The sequence below is a fragment of the Scardinius erythrophthalmus genome (genome assembly GCF_964197995.2).
Source record: "Scardinius erythrophthalmus genome assembly, chromosome: 3".
Lineage (NCBI taxonomy): Eukaryota > Metazoa > Chordata > Actinopteri > Cypriniformes > Leuciscidae > Scardinius > Scardinius erythrophthalmus.
Window position 1 is genome coordinate 19,201,401 of NC_138223.1, and position 17,623 is coordinate 19,219,023.

Genomic DNA, 17,623 nt, shown 5'->3' on the forward strand with positions numbered 1-17,623 from the left:
TTTACTATATTACTGAGTGATCTCATAGATGAAATGGTTTGTATGCGGAAATGATTTACTGTTAGCTTATCCCTAAAACAAACCTGATAATATCAGTAGATGTAATGCAATAGATGCTTTAACTGAATTATGAGCATTTCAAATAGTGAAAGCAACTTCTTATTGAAATGTAAAATCTGTGTATTAAAAGACAAAATCAGTGCCTGTTCTCTTCAAATGTATAATTACACTTAACTGTCTTGCTGATTGCACAGTGGACCCTTTTCACATTCCCAGGGTTATCAGAACCGGATGTCGTTATAATTGTGTAAACTTCTATAGTGGTAAATGCGAGACAACAAATATAGCAAACATAATTTTTGTATTCCCATTTGCTCCAATAGCAAAAGGAAAAACTCTGTGATAGCGTTGCCATGACTTTCGAAAAGATGGAAAAAAATATTGAGAGATTGATTACAGCAAGTCAGAAGAGAGAAAGATGTCACTCCCTCAGCCGTTGTATAAAAAACGATTCTAATACATTAATGCATTGTGAGCATTAATTAATTTTTAATTAAAACACAAAGCATAGCATTATAAATGTATATTACATTTTTTTTATTATTAAAATATGAAAAACTGTTGTAGATTTGGAAATGCGTCATCACAGTCTGTGAAAAGGGCTGGGTTTGTTGCACAATAACTAAGATGAATAGTATTCATAATTCATCTGAATTGGTTTTTGTGTCATATGTGTGTGTCATGTTTCACATTCATTCTTTTCCAGATAATGTTTTTGCAATCAAATCCTGGGCAAAGAAGAAGTTTGGCTTCGAGAACACCCACTTGGACAAAGCTTTTGGAATACCAGAGGACTTTGACTATATTAATTGACCAAAAATTCCCAGCCTCTTGGATCTAGTGATTGTTTGATTTGTTCAACACTGCACAATCAAGCTTTATTCACTTACATCAGTTTGTTTTACATTTTGTTCTCGGTTCTGCATGTTCGAGACAAAGCTGTGAGCTATATACATTGCGAAGAGTGCGGTGTAAATTCTCAGGAGTGCCCCACCCTTGAAATTTGAACCTTGTCTAGTCTAAGGCAAACTTCAAGATTGATTTGTCAGCATAAATGGATAAACAATGGTAAAAATGCTCCCGGTGTGTAAGCGGAGAAGGTGTTGTGTCAACCCTTGGCTGCTCAGAGATGCACCCGATAACCATACTGACTGTTTGGACTTGTGTTGATAGAGAAACTGAGCTTCACTGGTGCTAGGATAATGAATGGAGGTGCACATCAAAGGTCAATTCAAGGAAATTAATCACAGGTTAAAGTTAGTTTGAAGTAAGGTAAAATTGTTTATGAAAAAAACTCTAATAGCGAAAGCATGCATGTTTCTGTATAAAGTATTCTTGCTAATTCAATTCAGATGATTTTTTGTTTGCATTTTGGTTTTATTAGTGGCCACTTTTTCAAAGGGCACATTTTTGTATGCTGTAAATATGAAAAATGGTCAATGGCTAATAAATGCACGTTTAAGCACATTTTGTAATGTCCTATCAATTTGCAACATCATAACTACATTTAAATGCATGAAAACACCACACACACACATATATTGATACCTGTACCATTAGGTTCTAAGTTTGTTGAAAATAATTAATGCTTGTTCATTTCAACAGTAATGTTGTGATGAAGTACAGTTTTAAAATATGAGTGTTTCCTGAATAGTTGTAATCATTTAAAATAACGTCTATTAATCAATACATTGTTAATAGAACAATTTTACACAAAAACAAGGTCCATAAAAAGCTTTAGTAGATTAGTTAAATTGGTGGGGAAAAAAAATTGATTGATTGCAATCGATTGAAAGGAATGCTTCAAAAATGCATGTACATAGTTTAATGTGTATTTTTTTATTTTTTTTTTTCAATGACAAAAATATTGGATGTTTTAAGGGTTTATATTTTTAAACAAGTTTTATTAATCCATAATCAAGTACATTTAAACAGGAAACCAAGGCACAAATCTTGAGTAATTGATATTTTGACATTACAATTTTGACTTTGACATAAATGTGACTTTAGAATTTTCATCATATGACTGTCATAATTTAGACTTTAAGTCATAATTATAATTTACAAAAGCATGTTTTTTTTTGTTTTTTTTATGTGTGATGGAAATTGGCTTCCATAATGACCAAACAATGACCAAAATATTGGATATCTCAAGGGTTAATTGAACTTCCATTTATTTGTGAATGTTCTAGAAATATAGCAATGTGATCTAAACAGTATAAGTGTAACATTTCTCCACATCTACACTTCTATCGATGCGAGTGGTGTGAAGTCCGGTTCTTTTCCGCGAACCGGTTCTTTCGGACATTTCGTTTTAATGAACCGGTTCAAAAAAACGGTTCACCAGTTCTTTAACGTCCTCACGTAATGACGTCAATTCTATCATGCAGGCGGATAAAAATGAATTCAGATAAATTCATTGTAATCATAACCTCGTCATAATCATCTTGGATAAGTTTCTTACATTTACGCTTTGCAAATGAACCCTGTACAGGCGATGTGCAAACGCAGATGTTTTGCATGTCTAAACAATAGCCTATAAAGTGAATAAACTGGTCTTCATACATTTTATTTTATTTGTTATTAAATAAACTTACATTTCGCCGCATTCGGCCCCTCATTTAAGTCCCCGGTTCACCTGAGCTCAATGTATCAGAAGCACTGCATGCAGTTGGCCGAAAGAAAGTTCGGTTCAGAGACGGTGCCATCGCGCATGCTCAGTATCTCCAGCTCATCGGTTCTCTGTATCGAACGTGTCCGAAAGAAACAGTTCTCGGTTCTGTACTGGTGATCAGAGAACTGCTGTAGCAGTATACGTGCGCTGAGCTGAGAACTGCTGAAACGGAACCTGAATATAGCCTATGATTAACACATTATAAACGTTTACTTTGCACCCTTTAAAACGTCGGCTAGTGTTTACGTCAAATATCAACTTACTTAGAAATTAAATTAGCTCTTCCTGAAAATAATGTTTTAGTATAATAATAATAATATTATCATATTTGGTTTATTTAGAGTCAGAGCTCAGAGGGACTGTCAGGCATATCCGAAACTTTGTGGATCATCAGCCATTCAGTCCGATGCAGTGTCCTGGTTCGACCGGTTCACTAAAAAGAACCGGTTCAAAAAAGAACGATTCGTTCACGAACCGGACAACACAGTCGGTCAACTGTCAGTGTGCCCTGTTGGCGTTGTTATTGGTCGGGGTTTGTTTTCCCCCGACTGAATATGTTCAATCAGCGTTTGTCTGTGTCTGTTGGGGCAGTGTGAACATGACAGTTATTTTTCAGAAAATTCTAAATCCAACGGAAAACTTGTTTGTTTGCGTTTGTCTCTGTGGTCTGTAGAGTGTAGATGGCTTGTCTGGCTGTAGTGGGCGACACTCTCACACTCGCATAGGTACTGCTGAGAAAGGAGGGAGGGTGAGTGAGAGAAAGAGAAAGAAGTGAAGCCAAGCCAGGGAGCTCAACACAGCCAGCATGGCGAGCCAAAGGGACTTCACACACAGAAAAACATGGATTAATGTGCTTCTGCGACTCCTACAGCTGTTATTGCCGTACATTCAACACGGAGAAGCTCAGTTTCAAGGTGAGGGAGACAGATTCGCCTTATTTAGTTTGTTCACGAATGCAACGCGAGTGTGAAAATGTCGGAGGAACTGCCGAGGGCTGATTTGACAAGTATTCAAGTGCACTCGTTATGCTATAAGGACACAGTATTCACCCGAAAGCTGATCTATTTTATTCTAGTTTCATTCGTCTGTCTATCTGCATAAGGGTTTATCTTTTGATTCGAATCTGAAGACAGACTGCTTAAGCGTTTTTGGGGTTTTGTTCGATTTCCTGTGTTAATGCGAAATGCTACAAAGCTCATATATCTGCATACAGCTGATATTCAGTGCAGTCTATATGGGAACTAGTATATTCGATGTTCGCAGAGGAAAACACAAGCTACGAACAGTATTAATGCACATTTAAACGTGTTTCCAGCGGCATGTAAGGTTATGTGGATTGTTGTCATGGTGTGAGCTCTGGACAAAAATAGCTTGTCCGTTCAATTGCACGCCTTTTGTCATCCACGCCAGTTCATATACTGCTTACTGTTCAACTACTGCACACCAAACATTAGATAAGACGAGCACTAGTGTCATTTTCGGATTTCCTGTATTTTTTGTGTAGATACAGTAACATTAGTTAATTGGCCTGGTGTTTGTTGATCTGCTCGCTTTATGTTCTATATTATGTTTGTTATTCTTTCTCTCTGAAGCTCTGACTCAGATGCCCAGCGTGGTTTGGCAGGAGGACGCAGACTTCTTCACGCCATCGCAGGTATGTGAGCTGGTTAAAAAAAATAAAAATGACGTCATAATCTGGACGTTTTTATTACAGTGCAACTTCACTTCATTGTGAGCCGAAAGCACGTGCGAGACATGGTGCAATGTGCTGTTGTTACATTTGCAAAGGTGGCAAAAAATGTTTTCCAAATAACTTTCTTTTTTCATTTTCAATATGATTGAGTATCTATTGATTTTTGCAGTGCTTATATGGGCAATGCGATGGTTTATTTAGCTTGGTGAAATGCGTTTCCATGTGGAGGCGGGAACTGGGAGGCATCTTTCTGTAAGGACTCTAGGATCCTGAAAGAACATAATATACATTTTTGCACAGTCTCATGTTTTCGTCTCAAATAACAAACAAACATTAATTCCTGCAGCATATGTAGTACGAAATCCATTATGTGAATTTAAAGTGATTAGTCCTAAATGGAATTTGTAAAGGTATAGTTCACTCAGAAATTAAAATGTTGTCATTTACTCGCCCTCATGCCTATTTGACTTTTATTTGGGTGAAGTTATATTATAGCTAATTAAAACCATATACTAAAATAACAAACTAAAACTGAAGTAGAAATTAATAAAAACTGTAGACATATTGTTTAAAGGACACCAAAAATGATGCCATTTTCGGGTTTTGGCCCAGAATTTTCATTTCGGTGCATTTTTTATTTAAGTTTTAAAGCAAAAATAATAACAATGACAAAACACACAAAAAAGTTGCTAAAACTTAAAAAGAAAATGGAAAATATGCAAGTAAAAACTAATGGAAAATATGAATAAAAACTGCAATAGTGTCTAAATGATACTCAAATAAGATTTCTGAGATCCGCACTTCAAATTGTGGTTAAGCCGGTTGTATGAGATGCAATAAAACGCCATACTTTCCCTCCCTGTGATTAAAAAAGTTATTAGAAAGTAAGTTTAATTGCCAGGTATGATCTTTGCATTTGCTAGATGCTTCCTTCCTGTTCACAGAGGAATAATAATATAGTAGTTAGACAGACTAATGAAATAATATATCTAGGCCTGTAGAAAAACATTTGACAGAATAACATGTACAGAAGAGTTGCTGTGCTGTGCAGAAGAGGTAATGCATGTTGTATGATTAAATATTAATATACTGAACATATTGCTAATAGAGCTAGGCTATATGCAAAACATGACACCATTGGCATTTGAGCCCAACACCTGGTATAGTTATAAAAGTGTGCTGTTTCTAGTGGTGATGGATTTTATTTTGTCACGATCAGGCACACGAGACTGATTAAAGTTTGATAAAGATATTTTTATCATGTTTCCTTTGGGGCAGGAAGCTAAAGCCACACAAACATGCACAGAGACTGTTGCTGCTTCAGGTTGACAGACAATTTGCCATTTTTGTGGTTAACAGTTACGCAAGAGACCTGTCTTATGGCTTGAGAATGGCTACAATCAAAGTGGATGGAAAAATAAATGTATCGTTCTCGATTTGTTTAAAGGGGCTTAGTTTGTTGTCTTGACAGTACTAGTGGAGCTGGATGCAATGTTATATCAATCTGTACTGAATGTAATCTGTATGTAGTAGGGCTGTCAAAAATAGCGTGTTCATTTCTGTGATATTCAATGTGTAAAAAATATAATTAGGCTAAATCAAAATCAGTTTTTTTTCATGGCATCCTGCAGCGCCACAGTATGAACACTCACCAGCCCCGGAAAGCGAGAGAGAGCAGCTGACCGAGGATGGGATTTGAGTTCTCTTTTGCGTCTTATCATGCTTGAATGGACAAAAACACAAAATGATGTAAAAATTATGTTTTGAAAAATATCCTCGTTAGCACAGCCTGGTGTTTCTCGTGTGCCGGTTAAAAACGATAGAATTTATTTTCTATTTCAATAAAATTAATGTAGTGTGTTGTAGTTTGATAATGTTTTTTATTTAATATTTAGTATTTTGGGGGGATTTTATAGTACCAAATTAGTAGGCCTACTTATAATCCATTTATGCGTTTTTTGATCATTGACCTGAAAATGAAATATCCAATTTAAACTGTTGAAATCTTGAATGCTTTAGAGCACTGAATTAAAGGTGCACTGTGTAATTTTTAGCGGCATCTAATGGTGAAGTTGCGAATTGCAACCAGCAGAAGTTGCGGTGGCCGACAGGAAAAGATGTCGTCGTCTGAGACAGCAGAGAGTAGCCAGTTAAGCAATGAGGTTTCTTTACAAAGATAAATTAAGAAATTAGGTTTACCTAATTATTCAGTAAAACGATATGTTTTTGCAAATATTATTGTTACTTGTTCATCATTGTCTGTTTTATTCGCTGACTTTAGCTAGCTTCTTTGCACGAAGAACAACATAGTGACGAAACACGTTTGTCCGTTTAGGGCTACTGTAGAAACATGTCGGCGCATTTCAATGTAAGGGGACCAGCGGTGTATGTAGATAGAATTTGGCGACTCGGCGCACTAAAAAGTCACGTTGGTTCTAATGACAGAAGTGAGAGGGAGAGGATTTTTCAAGCGTGACTTTTTACTGCGCCGAGCCGAAGTGCTTCCAACTTCAAGTGCTATTCCGCCATACATTATAGTTATCCTTTTTACCCACTTAGAAAAGACCATACTTGGTCGTGTAACTGTATTTAAATAGGGAAAACGTGGAGGTGTTTGGTCGCTTCTAGCTTCATCTCTGTTTGGATCCTAATGAATGAACTGAGCTAAGCTAAGTGCTATCAAAGTGTCGCCGCGCGCCAGAGCGATTGATTGCACGCACTGAGACGAGAGAGGTATGTATCAACTCATCTTAGTTAAGGGAATAACATAATTTAATATGAAAAAACGGTGAAGTATCCCTTTAAGGTCTTTATACACCACTGAAAACATAGTTATGTATATGATATTGCATTTCTGTCAACAGATCCTCCTAAATATTACGCAATGCACCTTTAAGTTTGGTCTCTTTTTAAAGAAGACGCTTGACAGATTATTGTTGAGGTGAAAAAACTTTTAAAAAGTAAAGTTAAAAAAAAAGTTATAGAAATATAATTTTTTGAAAAATCCACAAAAATACTACTTTCAATTTATATACGAAAGTGAAAATCTTAAAAGCACTTTTTAATTTATTTTGTATCTTTTTTTTCTTTTGTATTCATTTGCACTATTGCTTGTAATTTGTTTATTTTTAAATTTCACTGGTATGTAAAAAAATTTTGTTGAATGGCTAAAATTACTCCATTCATCCCCTGAAATTGAGAAAAAAAAATTCAGTAGCTGTGTTGGCACTGGTGATACTGGCCTTTATTAATAGTTCTAAATAAAAAGATGCTATTAAACAAATATTTTAGATTTTTAAAGCTATTAAACAAATATTTAAAAAAAAAAGTTTTTACATCGCTATTAAAAAGCTGGTGCTGCAGTGTGCATTTTACTTTCACTTTTAAATTCGCCTCAATTCACCAGTCGCAGGGTGATTGACAGGCGATCTGACCAATCATAATCCTCCATTTTTGTCCGAAAGCAGTCAGGAGAGTTAGAAGATTAACACTGGATTATCGGAGGATTTGAACTTGAAAAAAGGTGTATAACGTCTTTCTGCGTTAAAACAACATCCGAAGCTCACGCACACAGAGTGGTGCGTTTTAGCGAACTGATTCCTCTTTCGCATCTTCTTGTGTTTGCGCTTGAACGGACACACAAACAGAATTATGTCAAAATACTTGTCTTGGCTAGTATTCTCGTAAACACTGTCGGTTATGTCTTAAATGAACGCAAACAGTTGAGAGAGAAATAGAATGTGTATCATTATATTTGATCCGTGCATTCAGTCTTAAAGTGACAGCAGCCTATAATATACAGTAAATGTCTTTAATGTTAATCAAACAACAAAAAACAGCTTTAACATAGATTAATCTCTATTTAATTCAGTGAACACGATGCAGTTTTATTTTGTTTAATTGTTACATTTCTATACCTGAATACTACTTTTAGACCCTACTTTATTTCTAACTTGGTTATATTGTATTTATCTATACATACAACCGGCACATCCGGGAACTTAACTGTAAATTTCGTAACCGCCCCTTTTTGGGGGAAAACAAACCAGAGTTCCCATAGACTTCAATACAAAATAGCGGCACAAAACAACGTCCGTACACAGCCGGCTGACGTGTATAACTTCAGAAATCACTTAGATGAAATATGTCGAGTAATTATATGTCCACCCTGCCTTCCATAGAGCGTGAACGATACATTTATAAACTTAATTTGGGCAACTTAAAAACATGTCCCTACCAGCGTCAAATTGGTCTAACAACCCCACCCAGTGGCCAGAAGTGTCTTACCCGGACATTTACACGTACCTCATCAAGTGACCAGGGGCCTCATTTATAAACGTTGCGTACGCACAAAAGAAGGTGTACGCAGCTCTCTACGTAATAATTGGTATTTATAAAAAGCAAACTTGACGGGAAAATGTGCGGTCCTTCTCGCATACTCTGACCCAGGCGTACGCACAAAAACGGGTGAAATGAGAAATGGCGACACCGTTGGCAGATGGAAGAAACACGTGAAAGTGTGTGAAACTGTAGACCGTTGTGTAAAAGAAATGTCAATACTGCCTCTCATAAATAACACGAAGACTTCACAAAGAAAGTCTTAGGCTACAATTAACAGCCACGAACACCCGTTTGATCGATCTGCAGTCTAAAACAAACAAAATCAAACGAAAATTACAGCAGAAATGCAAATTAACACATATTTGCAAAAAGAAAAGTGAAATATGTTCTGCAATAATATTGGCATGTTATGCATTTCATCCTCGTAGCTTGTCAGACGCAATCAAATGGATGGTAATAAAATGCTCCCGTATCCCTTTTCCTCCACCCGTGGCAGACACACTCTGGCGATGGAGCACTAGACTCTTTTTTTTTTTTTTGTCCGACGACTTTGATGTCCGACCATTTCTTTTTTATTTCGGCCACGGTCCGAGGTTGTGAGGCTGCAGCATTATCGGCGTCTGCAACCTTTTGCCACTCAAGTGCCTTTTTGGCATTAGTAATGCCCACACTGTGCCCTCCAAACAACATTTTACTTCTCTTTTCCACCTCGCCAACGATAATTTCTACTTCACATTGAGTGAAGTTACGTTTCTTGGTTTTCCTCTCTGTGTTTGCCATGATTTCTCAATCGATCACGCCCATAGTTGCCCATAAATGGTCCGTGAAACGCCCAAAAGTTAATATTCATCGTCAATTAATATTAACTTTTGGGCGTTTCACGGACTATTTATGGGCAACTATGGGCGTGACATAAAGCCGCAAAAGCTGCGCTATATTTAGAATTGATTGTGAGGCCATCCTTAAAAATATTTTGGTTTGCAGTAACAGCAAAAAAAAAGAAAAAAAGGGTCGGTAGGTAGGTCTTTATTTTTTTATATATATAAAAAATAATATAAAAAAGTATATTTTTTTAATAATAAAAAAAAAATCGGGGTCGGGGGGGTCTTGAGAGAACATTTTTCACCGATGTCTAGGGGCTGTTTACACCAGGCCACTTTGCGTTTTCTCAGATCGGATTGCAATCTGATTGATCAAAACGATTCAATTATTTACACCTGGTTACATAGATGTGTGTTGTTGTTTTTTTGCGGATATAACCGATCTTCAATTTCCGCTATATGCAGATTTAATGCAGTGCACCGAAAGCAACAGTTATTATTTTATTGGTCAACAGCTAAAATTTCTGAATCAAAGCCCGCAATAAGAGAAAGCGGAAACAGCCCTGGTAAGATCATTTCGTTTCTTTACATTTAATAAAGATGATCGTGTGTTAAGCGTCTGCGACTTACTTTCACTTTGATTTGCGATAGCACGTTGATGCTTAGCTTCTCATCTGCGGCGATGCGTGTTGCAGTAGCGTCGTCATTACTGACTAAAACATGACATGTAGCCTATATAACACGCTTTCACATGTTTATTTTTTAATAAACCATATTCAACAACATATAAAAATGAAATAATCTTTAGAGTAAAGCCGCAGCCATCATTACCAAGCGCGAACCATTGACAGTGAATGAAACGGAGCGATCTTAGCCTGCAGGCCGTAGTGTGACATGCGTAAACCTGGTGTAAACATAATGACGCGCCACGAGTTTTTATTTAAAAGAAAGAACGTAGCTTATGTTTGTATGTATGTCTAAGCAATTTATATTCACAATACTTAATAACTAATATTATTTTATTGCATTTGTATTAGTTGTTTGAAGAGTTAAAAAAAAATTGGTCGGTCTTAACGCAAGTTTACAACCGGCAAGTCGGTCGGACTAAAAGGGAAAATAAATAAATAATTGGGTCGGTACTAAATTGACAGGGTCGGTCGGGTTACGGCAAACAAGAATATTTTTAAGGATGGCCTGATTTATTAAGGGAAAACTGCGTCGGATGTGCGTGCGCACGGTTTTATAAATCCGAATATTTCTGTGCGTACGCACGTCCTATATTTCATCCGTACGCCACTTCTGACGCAAATCCTACGCAAAGTTTTATAAATGAGGCCCCAGGAAGCCAGTGAATGATTTTACTTCGGTTTTAAGAAGTAAACATCTTTAAATGTATAATATTATGTCTTTAAATTTAAAGTAGCTACTGAGTGCACTTTTCTGTCCAGCCATACAACTAGCCTGATTTATTTTTCGATAGCATCATCCGTAATTCATGATATTTCCATAACAGCAAGATATTGATAATGATGGCAGGCAGAGATGGGCATAAATACATGGAAATGTATTTAAAATAAATTAAAAAATACAAAATACTGTGTGGACAAATTTAATTAAATACAAATACATAATAGGGGTAGCCTACTGTGTGAAAAAAAAAATGTTTAAATACAAATTACATGTTTGTAAGGGTTAGTACACGTCCTCAATCCGATACTGTGTATGGCACTCGCCGGTTTGTTTTCCCCTAAAAGTGGGCGTGAACCTTTTCAGAGACGTTCTATGACGCTACGCCGGTTGTATGTATGCTTGGCTCTGGTATGCTTGTTCGCAAAACCCCGCCCTCGAACGGTCCTCGTCCAATCCTAGCTCAGCAACTGTAACTAAGGAGAAGGACCCCCATCAAACATTGCGATTTCAGCAAGATGGTGAAACGATCAATATTATTACACCAGGTACCCCAAACGTTTAGAGGGAGGGGTCGTTTTTTAGCCTTTCCAAAGCCCAAGACCCAAGCGGAAAGATGCCCACAATGGATTAAGCAGTGTGGGAGACCTCACTCACAGCTAAATGCCTCGAAGATTAATAAGCATAACGTTACATATGTCTGCTCTAGGTAAGTAAAGCTAGCGAGCTAACTTAGCATATCAATTATCAATAAGTAGTTTAAGTACTCTTACTCTTAAAACACTTTGCAGTTTCAATGATGTCCTATGAACAAAATGACGGAGTATGTTTTTATGTTTCCACTGTTTCGATCGCGCCCGTGCCTCTCTCTCTCTGACACACACACACACACACACACATTCCAGCACTGCAATCTTGACATCGGAGCCTGTTCATTTTGCTGCATTCACACCAAACGTTAATAGAGCGTTAAATTCGCGTGAATCGTGTCTAGTTCGACGCTTAGAATCCATTCGCGCGTCCAAAGCGTATTACACTGATTTCACGCAGCCGCCATTTTGAAATCGAAAGTGAGGCTCCGGTGGGAAAAACCCCAGAAGTAAAGATAAACAACAATGCCTTTGGACTACCAACCTGAAGCTGCTGCCACGATTTACACTATTGGATGTTAATATCCAATATAGGATATGTATATAGTTCATTCCTGCTTATTTTTTTTACTTTATGAATTATATAAAAAAATATATATATATTTATAAATGAATTTCACTGTATATAGTCTAAATTATGAAAGAAATATATGTACAGTTTTAGAATTGACACAACATCATTAAACACAACAATACGCCATCGCATTCAAGACTCTCCTATGATTAAAGGCGACACTTCCGGTTTTCTTCCCACCGGAGCCTCGCTTTCGATTTCAAAATAACGGCTGCGTGAAATCAGCGTTGCAGTATGAAATGTTTAAAGACACGTAGAACATATGCGATGATGAAAGGTTAAATTTGAGAGGTGGGGAAACTGTAGGCTACTTGAGGAGGAGGATATGTCTGCTGCATTACTCCAAAACCAATCACTTATATATACCAATAGGTATGGAGCTGTAAAAAAGCTCAACCCAGCCATGGCTATGTGTCTGGTTCTCAATTGTTTGACGGGCGTAGTAACAATAACTAGGGGGCGTGGCTTTTGCGAACGGTCAATTAGTCTTCTTTTTTCTTTTCTTTTTTTTTACTTTGAAAAAAAAGTTTAGTTTACTTGTCTTTAAAGGTGGTATCAGCGATTTCAGGCCCAGTTTACTTGTCTTTAAAGGTGGTATCAGCGATTTCAGGCCCAAACATAAATGATCACATTCATCTAATATTTCTCTAGCTGTACGCCCCATAAGCATGCTGTCAAAAAAACGCGTCTCTCTAGGTAGCCTAGGCTCTGAGATCTGCACACAAAAACAGCTGTTTTCAGTCTGTTTGGCCAAATAATCAAAACCCAAACAAATAGTGTTCCAACCAATCACCGACAGGGGCGGGTGTTGTGAGGTTTTCGCGTGCAGCCGTGCACGAGCGCAAAACCTCACAACACCCGCCCCTGTCGATGATTGGTTGGAACACTATTTATTTTGGTTTTGAGTGATGTTGATACCAACTGTTTTTGTATGCAGATCTCAGAGCCTAGGCTACCTAGAGAGACGCGTTTTTTTGACAGCATGCTTATGGGGCGTGCAGCTAGCGAAATATTAGATGAATGTGATCATTTATGTTTGGGCCTGAAATAGCTGATACCACCTTTAATTGTTTGAACTTTTTGCTGATCCGAAAAATGACTCTAAAAACTTAATGTGATCTGTTCCACCACTAGTACTAAAATAACTAAAACTGAAATAAAAAATGACATAGTAAAACCATGTAGACATGTTAAAAAAATTATAAAAATGACCACAAAAAAAAAACAAGTTGTAAAACTTTAACAAATGAAAACAGAAATTATAAAGATAAAAACTAATTCTAACTATTAATAAAATGTAGAATAGTAGTATCTGAATGATACTATAATAGCATGGTTTGAAGGCCGCTCTTCAAATCGTGGTTAAATCAAGCGGCAACATTCTGATCTGAAAAATGAAGCCTACCCGGAAGTGCGAAAAACTGCAATACATCAAAAATCCGCTAGGGCGAGGTCCCAAAAGGGAGCAAATGTCCATAGCCCCCATGTTAAAATGTCCGTTTTCACAGCATAAATTCATGATTTTACAGGTTGGTCCCATGGACTTTTATTGTATTTTTCGATAGGTTCCGAGTAGACTTGTGCCGGTATTCGGTAATGCGATAAATCGCGGTAATGAATATGCACGATATTGTTATCGCGGGCACTTCAAAATACCGTGAAAAATAATAGATCCGAATTTAGATTTTTAGAACGCGCATTATAGCTTATTTCCATCAACCGCTTAAACAGACACTGCGTATATGCTGCGCGAAACACGTGCGCACTCTGATGTAAACAATCGCCACGTGTATTAGCATGCGGCCAGTGCGCACTTCTAGTCTAATGTAAACAGTCCTCACATGGAGAAGCAGCATGAGGGAAGGAGGAACGCCGCCGCCTACAGTCTATGGCCGCCGCCGATCTATCCGGATCAATCCCGCTTCTAAAAGCAGAGCTGCCAACTCGACGCATTCAGCGCGAGACTCTTCACACACTCACGCCACATATCCGTTTTCTCACGCAGAGAAAAATCGCGGAGCAAAGAGGACACGAAGACCGTCAAACAAGACAGAGCAGGGTACTTATGATATGAAACAGGAGAACAATTGTGTCACAGAACGTTACATTTAAACCATTTAATGACCAGCAGCATGTTAGATGATTAAAACAAATAGATAAAGAGGAGTATTTTGCTAAATATGTGCACTGCACTTTTTTTTACATATTTATTATATTTTTACTTGTGTCATTACATAATTGTTATTATAATGAAAATCACATTATATTTGATTTAATTAGTTATATGTAACCTTTAATAATATCAGCTGATAGGGCTCTATATGCTTACATAGCATTATGTGAGATTTTTTTTTCATGAGAAAAAAATAACGTGGGCTATCTACTGAAGCCTTCCTAATATTTATCCAAAATTAGTCAATATTGAATCAAGATTTAAATCAAATCCCAAGTATTGAATTGAAATCGTTAAATTTGTGTTAAGCAATACAAACAGTATACCAGTCATTGTACCATGTAATCATTGTAACATGTTGTCACTAAACGTAATAAAATTCAGTTTATTTACCAATGTTTTGACAATCACAATTACACCTTGTGATGCAAGTTTTATTTTATTTTTTACATCCCCCCCCCAATCCATCTATTTCTCATGTGCAATTAAAATATCGTGATAATACCGTACACCGTGATAAAAGATCACTCAATTAATCGCAGCATGAAAATGTGACACCGGCACATGCCTAGTTCCGAGTGCCTGACAACCATGAGGGCTGTGAATTTTTTTCTAACTCGTTAGTTTAGATCGTATTTAGATATAAAATGTATGACAATAAGGGCGTGGTTAACTTTGATTGACAGCTTGATTGACAGCTGACAAGGCAGCGCCACGGAGAATGACAACATAAGAAGCGCCATTTTTTTTTAATACAGTTGACATATAATACTACTGTTTCTGTATCATGAAATGTAGTTTTAAGAGTTTTTCAGGCGAGAATGTAGTTGTTTAAAGCTCAAATCTGTGGTTTATTTATAAAGATTTATGAAAATTGTATCCAGTTGTGAGATCCAGCGATGACCGGGCGCTCGGCGTTCATCATGTACCCCGCCTTTCCTCGGCTAGTCGTTCTGAGGTTTGCCACGGACTCTGGCGTCTCTGTAGTGGTTAAACATGAGATATAATGTATATCTTGTGTATATCTAACGGGCGATTTTTGGTCTCGTAAATCTATAATTTGTTCCCTGGCCAATTGTTTTGGCTGAGGGGAAGTTTCATAACTTAATAAGCTATTTAACTTTACCGTTGTATGGTTAGACTAGATTGAGCGCTGACTTTGTATGTTTGACTGAATTGTTTGCTTTATTTGTATAGCTTCTTGTAACTTTACCTTTTACTTATACTTTTATAATAGCTAATATTGATAAAACTGAAATTTAACAAAAAAAATACAACGAATATGATCTGTAATGTTGTTTACTGCAACATCTGTTGTTTAGTACAAATGCACATATTGTCTGGACCATATTAAAATGTTTAATATTTTTATATTATATTTAAAACGAAAAGAGGCAGGTTTGTGTTTTATATTTATTTATTTTTATAAATAGGCAAACGTTATGTGCAGTGAATATAATCAATACGCGTTGCCTGAACCACATTTGTGTGGCTATAATGTTTAAGATTTCTTTAAATGAAAACGAAAAGAGTTAAGGCCCGTTCACACCAAGGACGATAACTATAAAGATAACGATAAAGATATAATTCTAAAAATCGTTCTCCATATTAAAGAATAACAGAGTTCACACCACAACTATAACGATCAAGATATGAGGAACGATATCGTTGGGATCACTTTCAGAACGATTTTTTTCCAGCTGTCGAACGATAAAACACTGACAGCCAATCAAAATCCATTCTAATTTAAAGGTCTCGCGCATTTAAAATGGATCTGGATCATCCGGGCGCGCGCGTGCTTAGAATAAAAAGACCGTTATCGGTCGTTGGTGTGGACGCATATATAGTTATCTTTATCGTTATCTTTATAGTTATCGTGCTTGGTGTGAACGGGCCTTTAGTATGGTGTTTTATAACATATTTCATTGCCTAAAATATACACAGAGATAACCGAAGTAGCAGAGCGAGCTGAGTGACGCGCGCTGCGTCAGAAGGTGGGCGGGGTTAGGATTTCCCAAGATTTTCCAAGTTGGCGCCGCCCATACCCCCCATAAACGGCTTCAAACCCGTTCTTCAGAAAGTCTATGGGTGACGTCACAGACGCTTTGTCCATATTTTTTACAGTCTATATGGGTTAAATGCTTGATGTGGTGATTGATAGAATAGTTAAAAATACACCATCAGATTGGAGTCATTTATTTATTTATTTATTTTTAGTCGGCATCAGGGGAATATTTAATTGACCTTGCTGTTTAATGGCTGTCAGTATGTTCTGCTGTGGTTCATTATCATTACATAACTGCAAAATAACAGTACAGGAAAGTCACAAGAAAGTTGGTTACACTTCTTTACAGTGTATGAATCATTCTAAAGTTGAATAGGGTAACCTTATTTCCCTTAGGCTCTATATCAGAGGAAGTCCATGTTATAAATAGCTTATACAATAATTTATTTCTAAAATATTGAGCTGTTTTTGAGTCAATGTGCTTTATTTTAGTTTTAAAATAAGTGTTTAGATTTAATAATACCATGTTGGATTTGTTTTTTTGGGTTTGTTCTAGCATGACTGTTGTGTCCTAGATATGATTTGCTCATTCATGAATAATCTGGATTTTGATATCAGAATTGAACAAAATGAATTAAATGAAATTAAAATGAATTATAAAAATTAAGGTCACATTCACAAACAGCTTTATATTTAAGAAACACATTATCGGCTTGACAACCGTTTAAAAGCAGAGCCATAAATAGACTGATTCATTTGTAGTCAAGATGGCAAGAGTGATTGAGTAGACCTGCAGCATTCCATGTAAAGAGAACCACCCTAACCCGATGATGGATGGATGCTGCATTTACTCAGTGCATTCTAATACTTACATTCTAAGTACTACACTAAAACTCTACAGATTCACTGCATGTTTTCTATTTTGAGGAAGACTCCATACCTTGTATATTCATCCAATCATTGTAAAATGTGTGCTTAACAGTCATCTGACACCAGGCAACCAAGTGGCCTCAATATACACCTTTTGTATGCCTGGAGGGCTAAAGTTAGCTAGTTCCTATGGATACCCTGCTGTAACACTCGTCAGTCATGGTTTCAAGGCTCTCAGTAAGATGGCTATTTCAGAAAATTGCCTATGATGTGCTACTGGTAGTTTATGCAATAGTGTATGCCTATGGTTATGTGTCAAAATCGTACAGTGTTCCCTTTCAGTTGTGGTGCTTTC

At 36.8% G+C, this 17,623-nt stretch overlaps 2 protein-coding genes across 5 annotated transcripts in view; both read left to right on the forward strand.

The window, feature by feature from the left end:
• The window catches only part of mnd1 (meiotic nuclear divisions 1 homolog), a 34,474-nt gene extending 32,945 nt beyond the window's left edge, over nucleotides 1–1,529 (forward strand). Inside the window, exon 8 of the mRNA XM_081361058.1 lies at nucleotides 767–1,529. Coding sequence (XP_081217184.1) covers nucleotides 767–873 — 107 coding nt within the window. The 3' untranslated portion in view covers nucleotides 874–1,529. The remainder of the gene's footprint in view (nucleotides 1–766) is intronic.
• Nucleotides 1,530–3,189: 1,660 nt separating this feature from the next.
• The window catches only part of tmem131l (transmembrane 131 like), a 67,639-nt gene continuing 53,205 nt past the window's right edge, over nucleotides 3,190–17,623 (forward strand). The window contains exons 1-2 of one of the 4 annotated variants that reach the window (XM_081362076.1): nucleotides 3,190–3,648; nucleotides 4,327–4,388. In XM_081362076.1, coding sequence (XP_081218202.1) covers nucleotides 3,540–3,648; nucleotides 4,327–4,388 — 171 coding nt within the window. In that variant the 5' untranslated portion in view covers nucleotides 3,190–3,539. The remainder of the gene's footprint in view (nucleotides 3,649–4,326; nucleotides 4,389–17,623) is intronic. The other 3 variants (XM_081362075.1, XM_081362077.1, XM_081362074.1) reach the window with 3 other exon arrangements.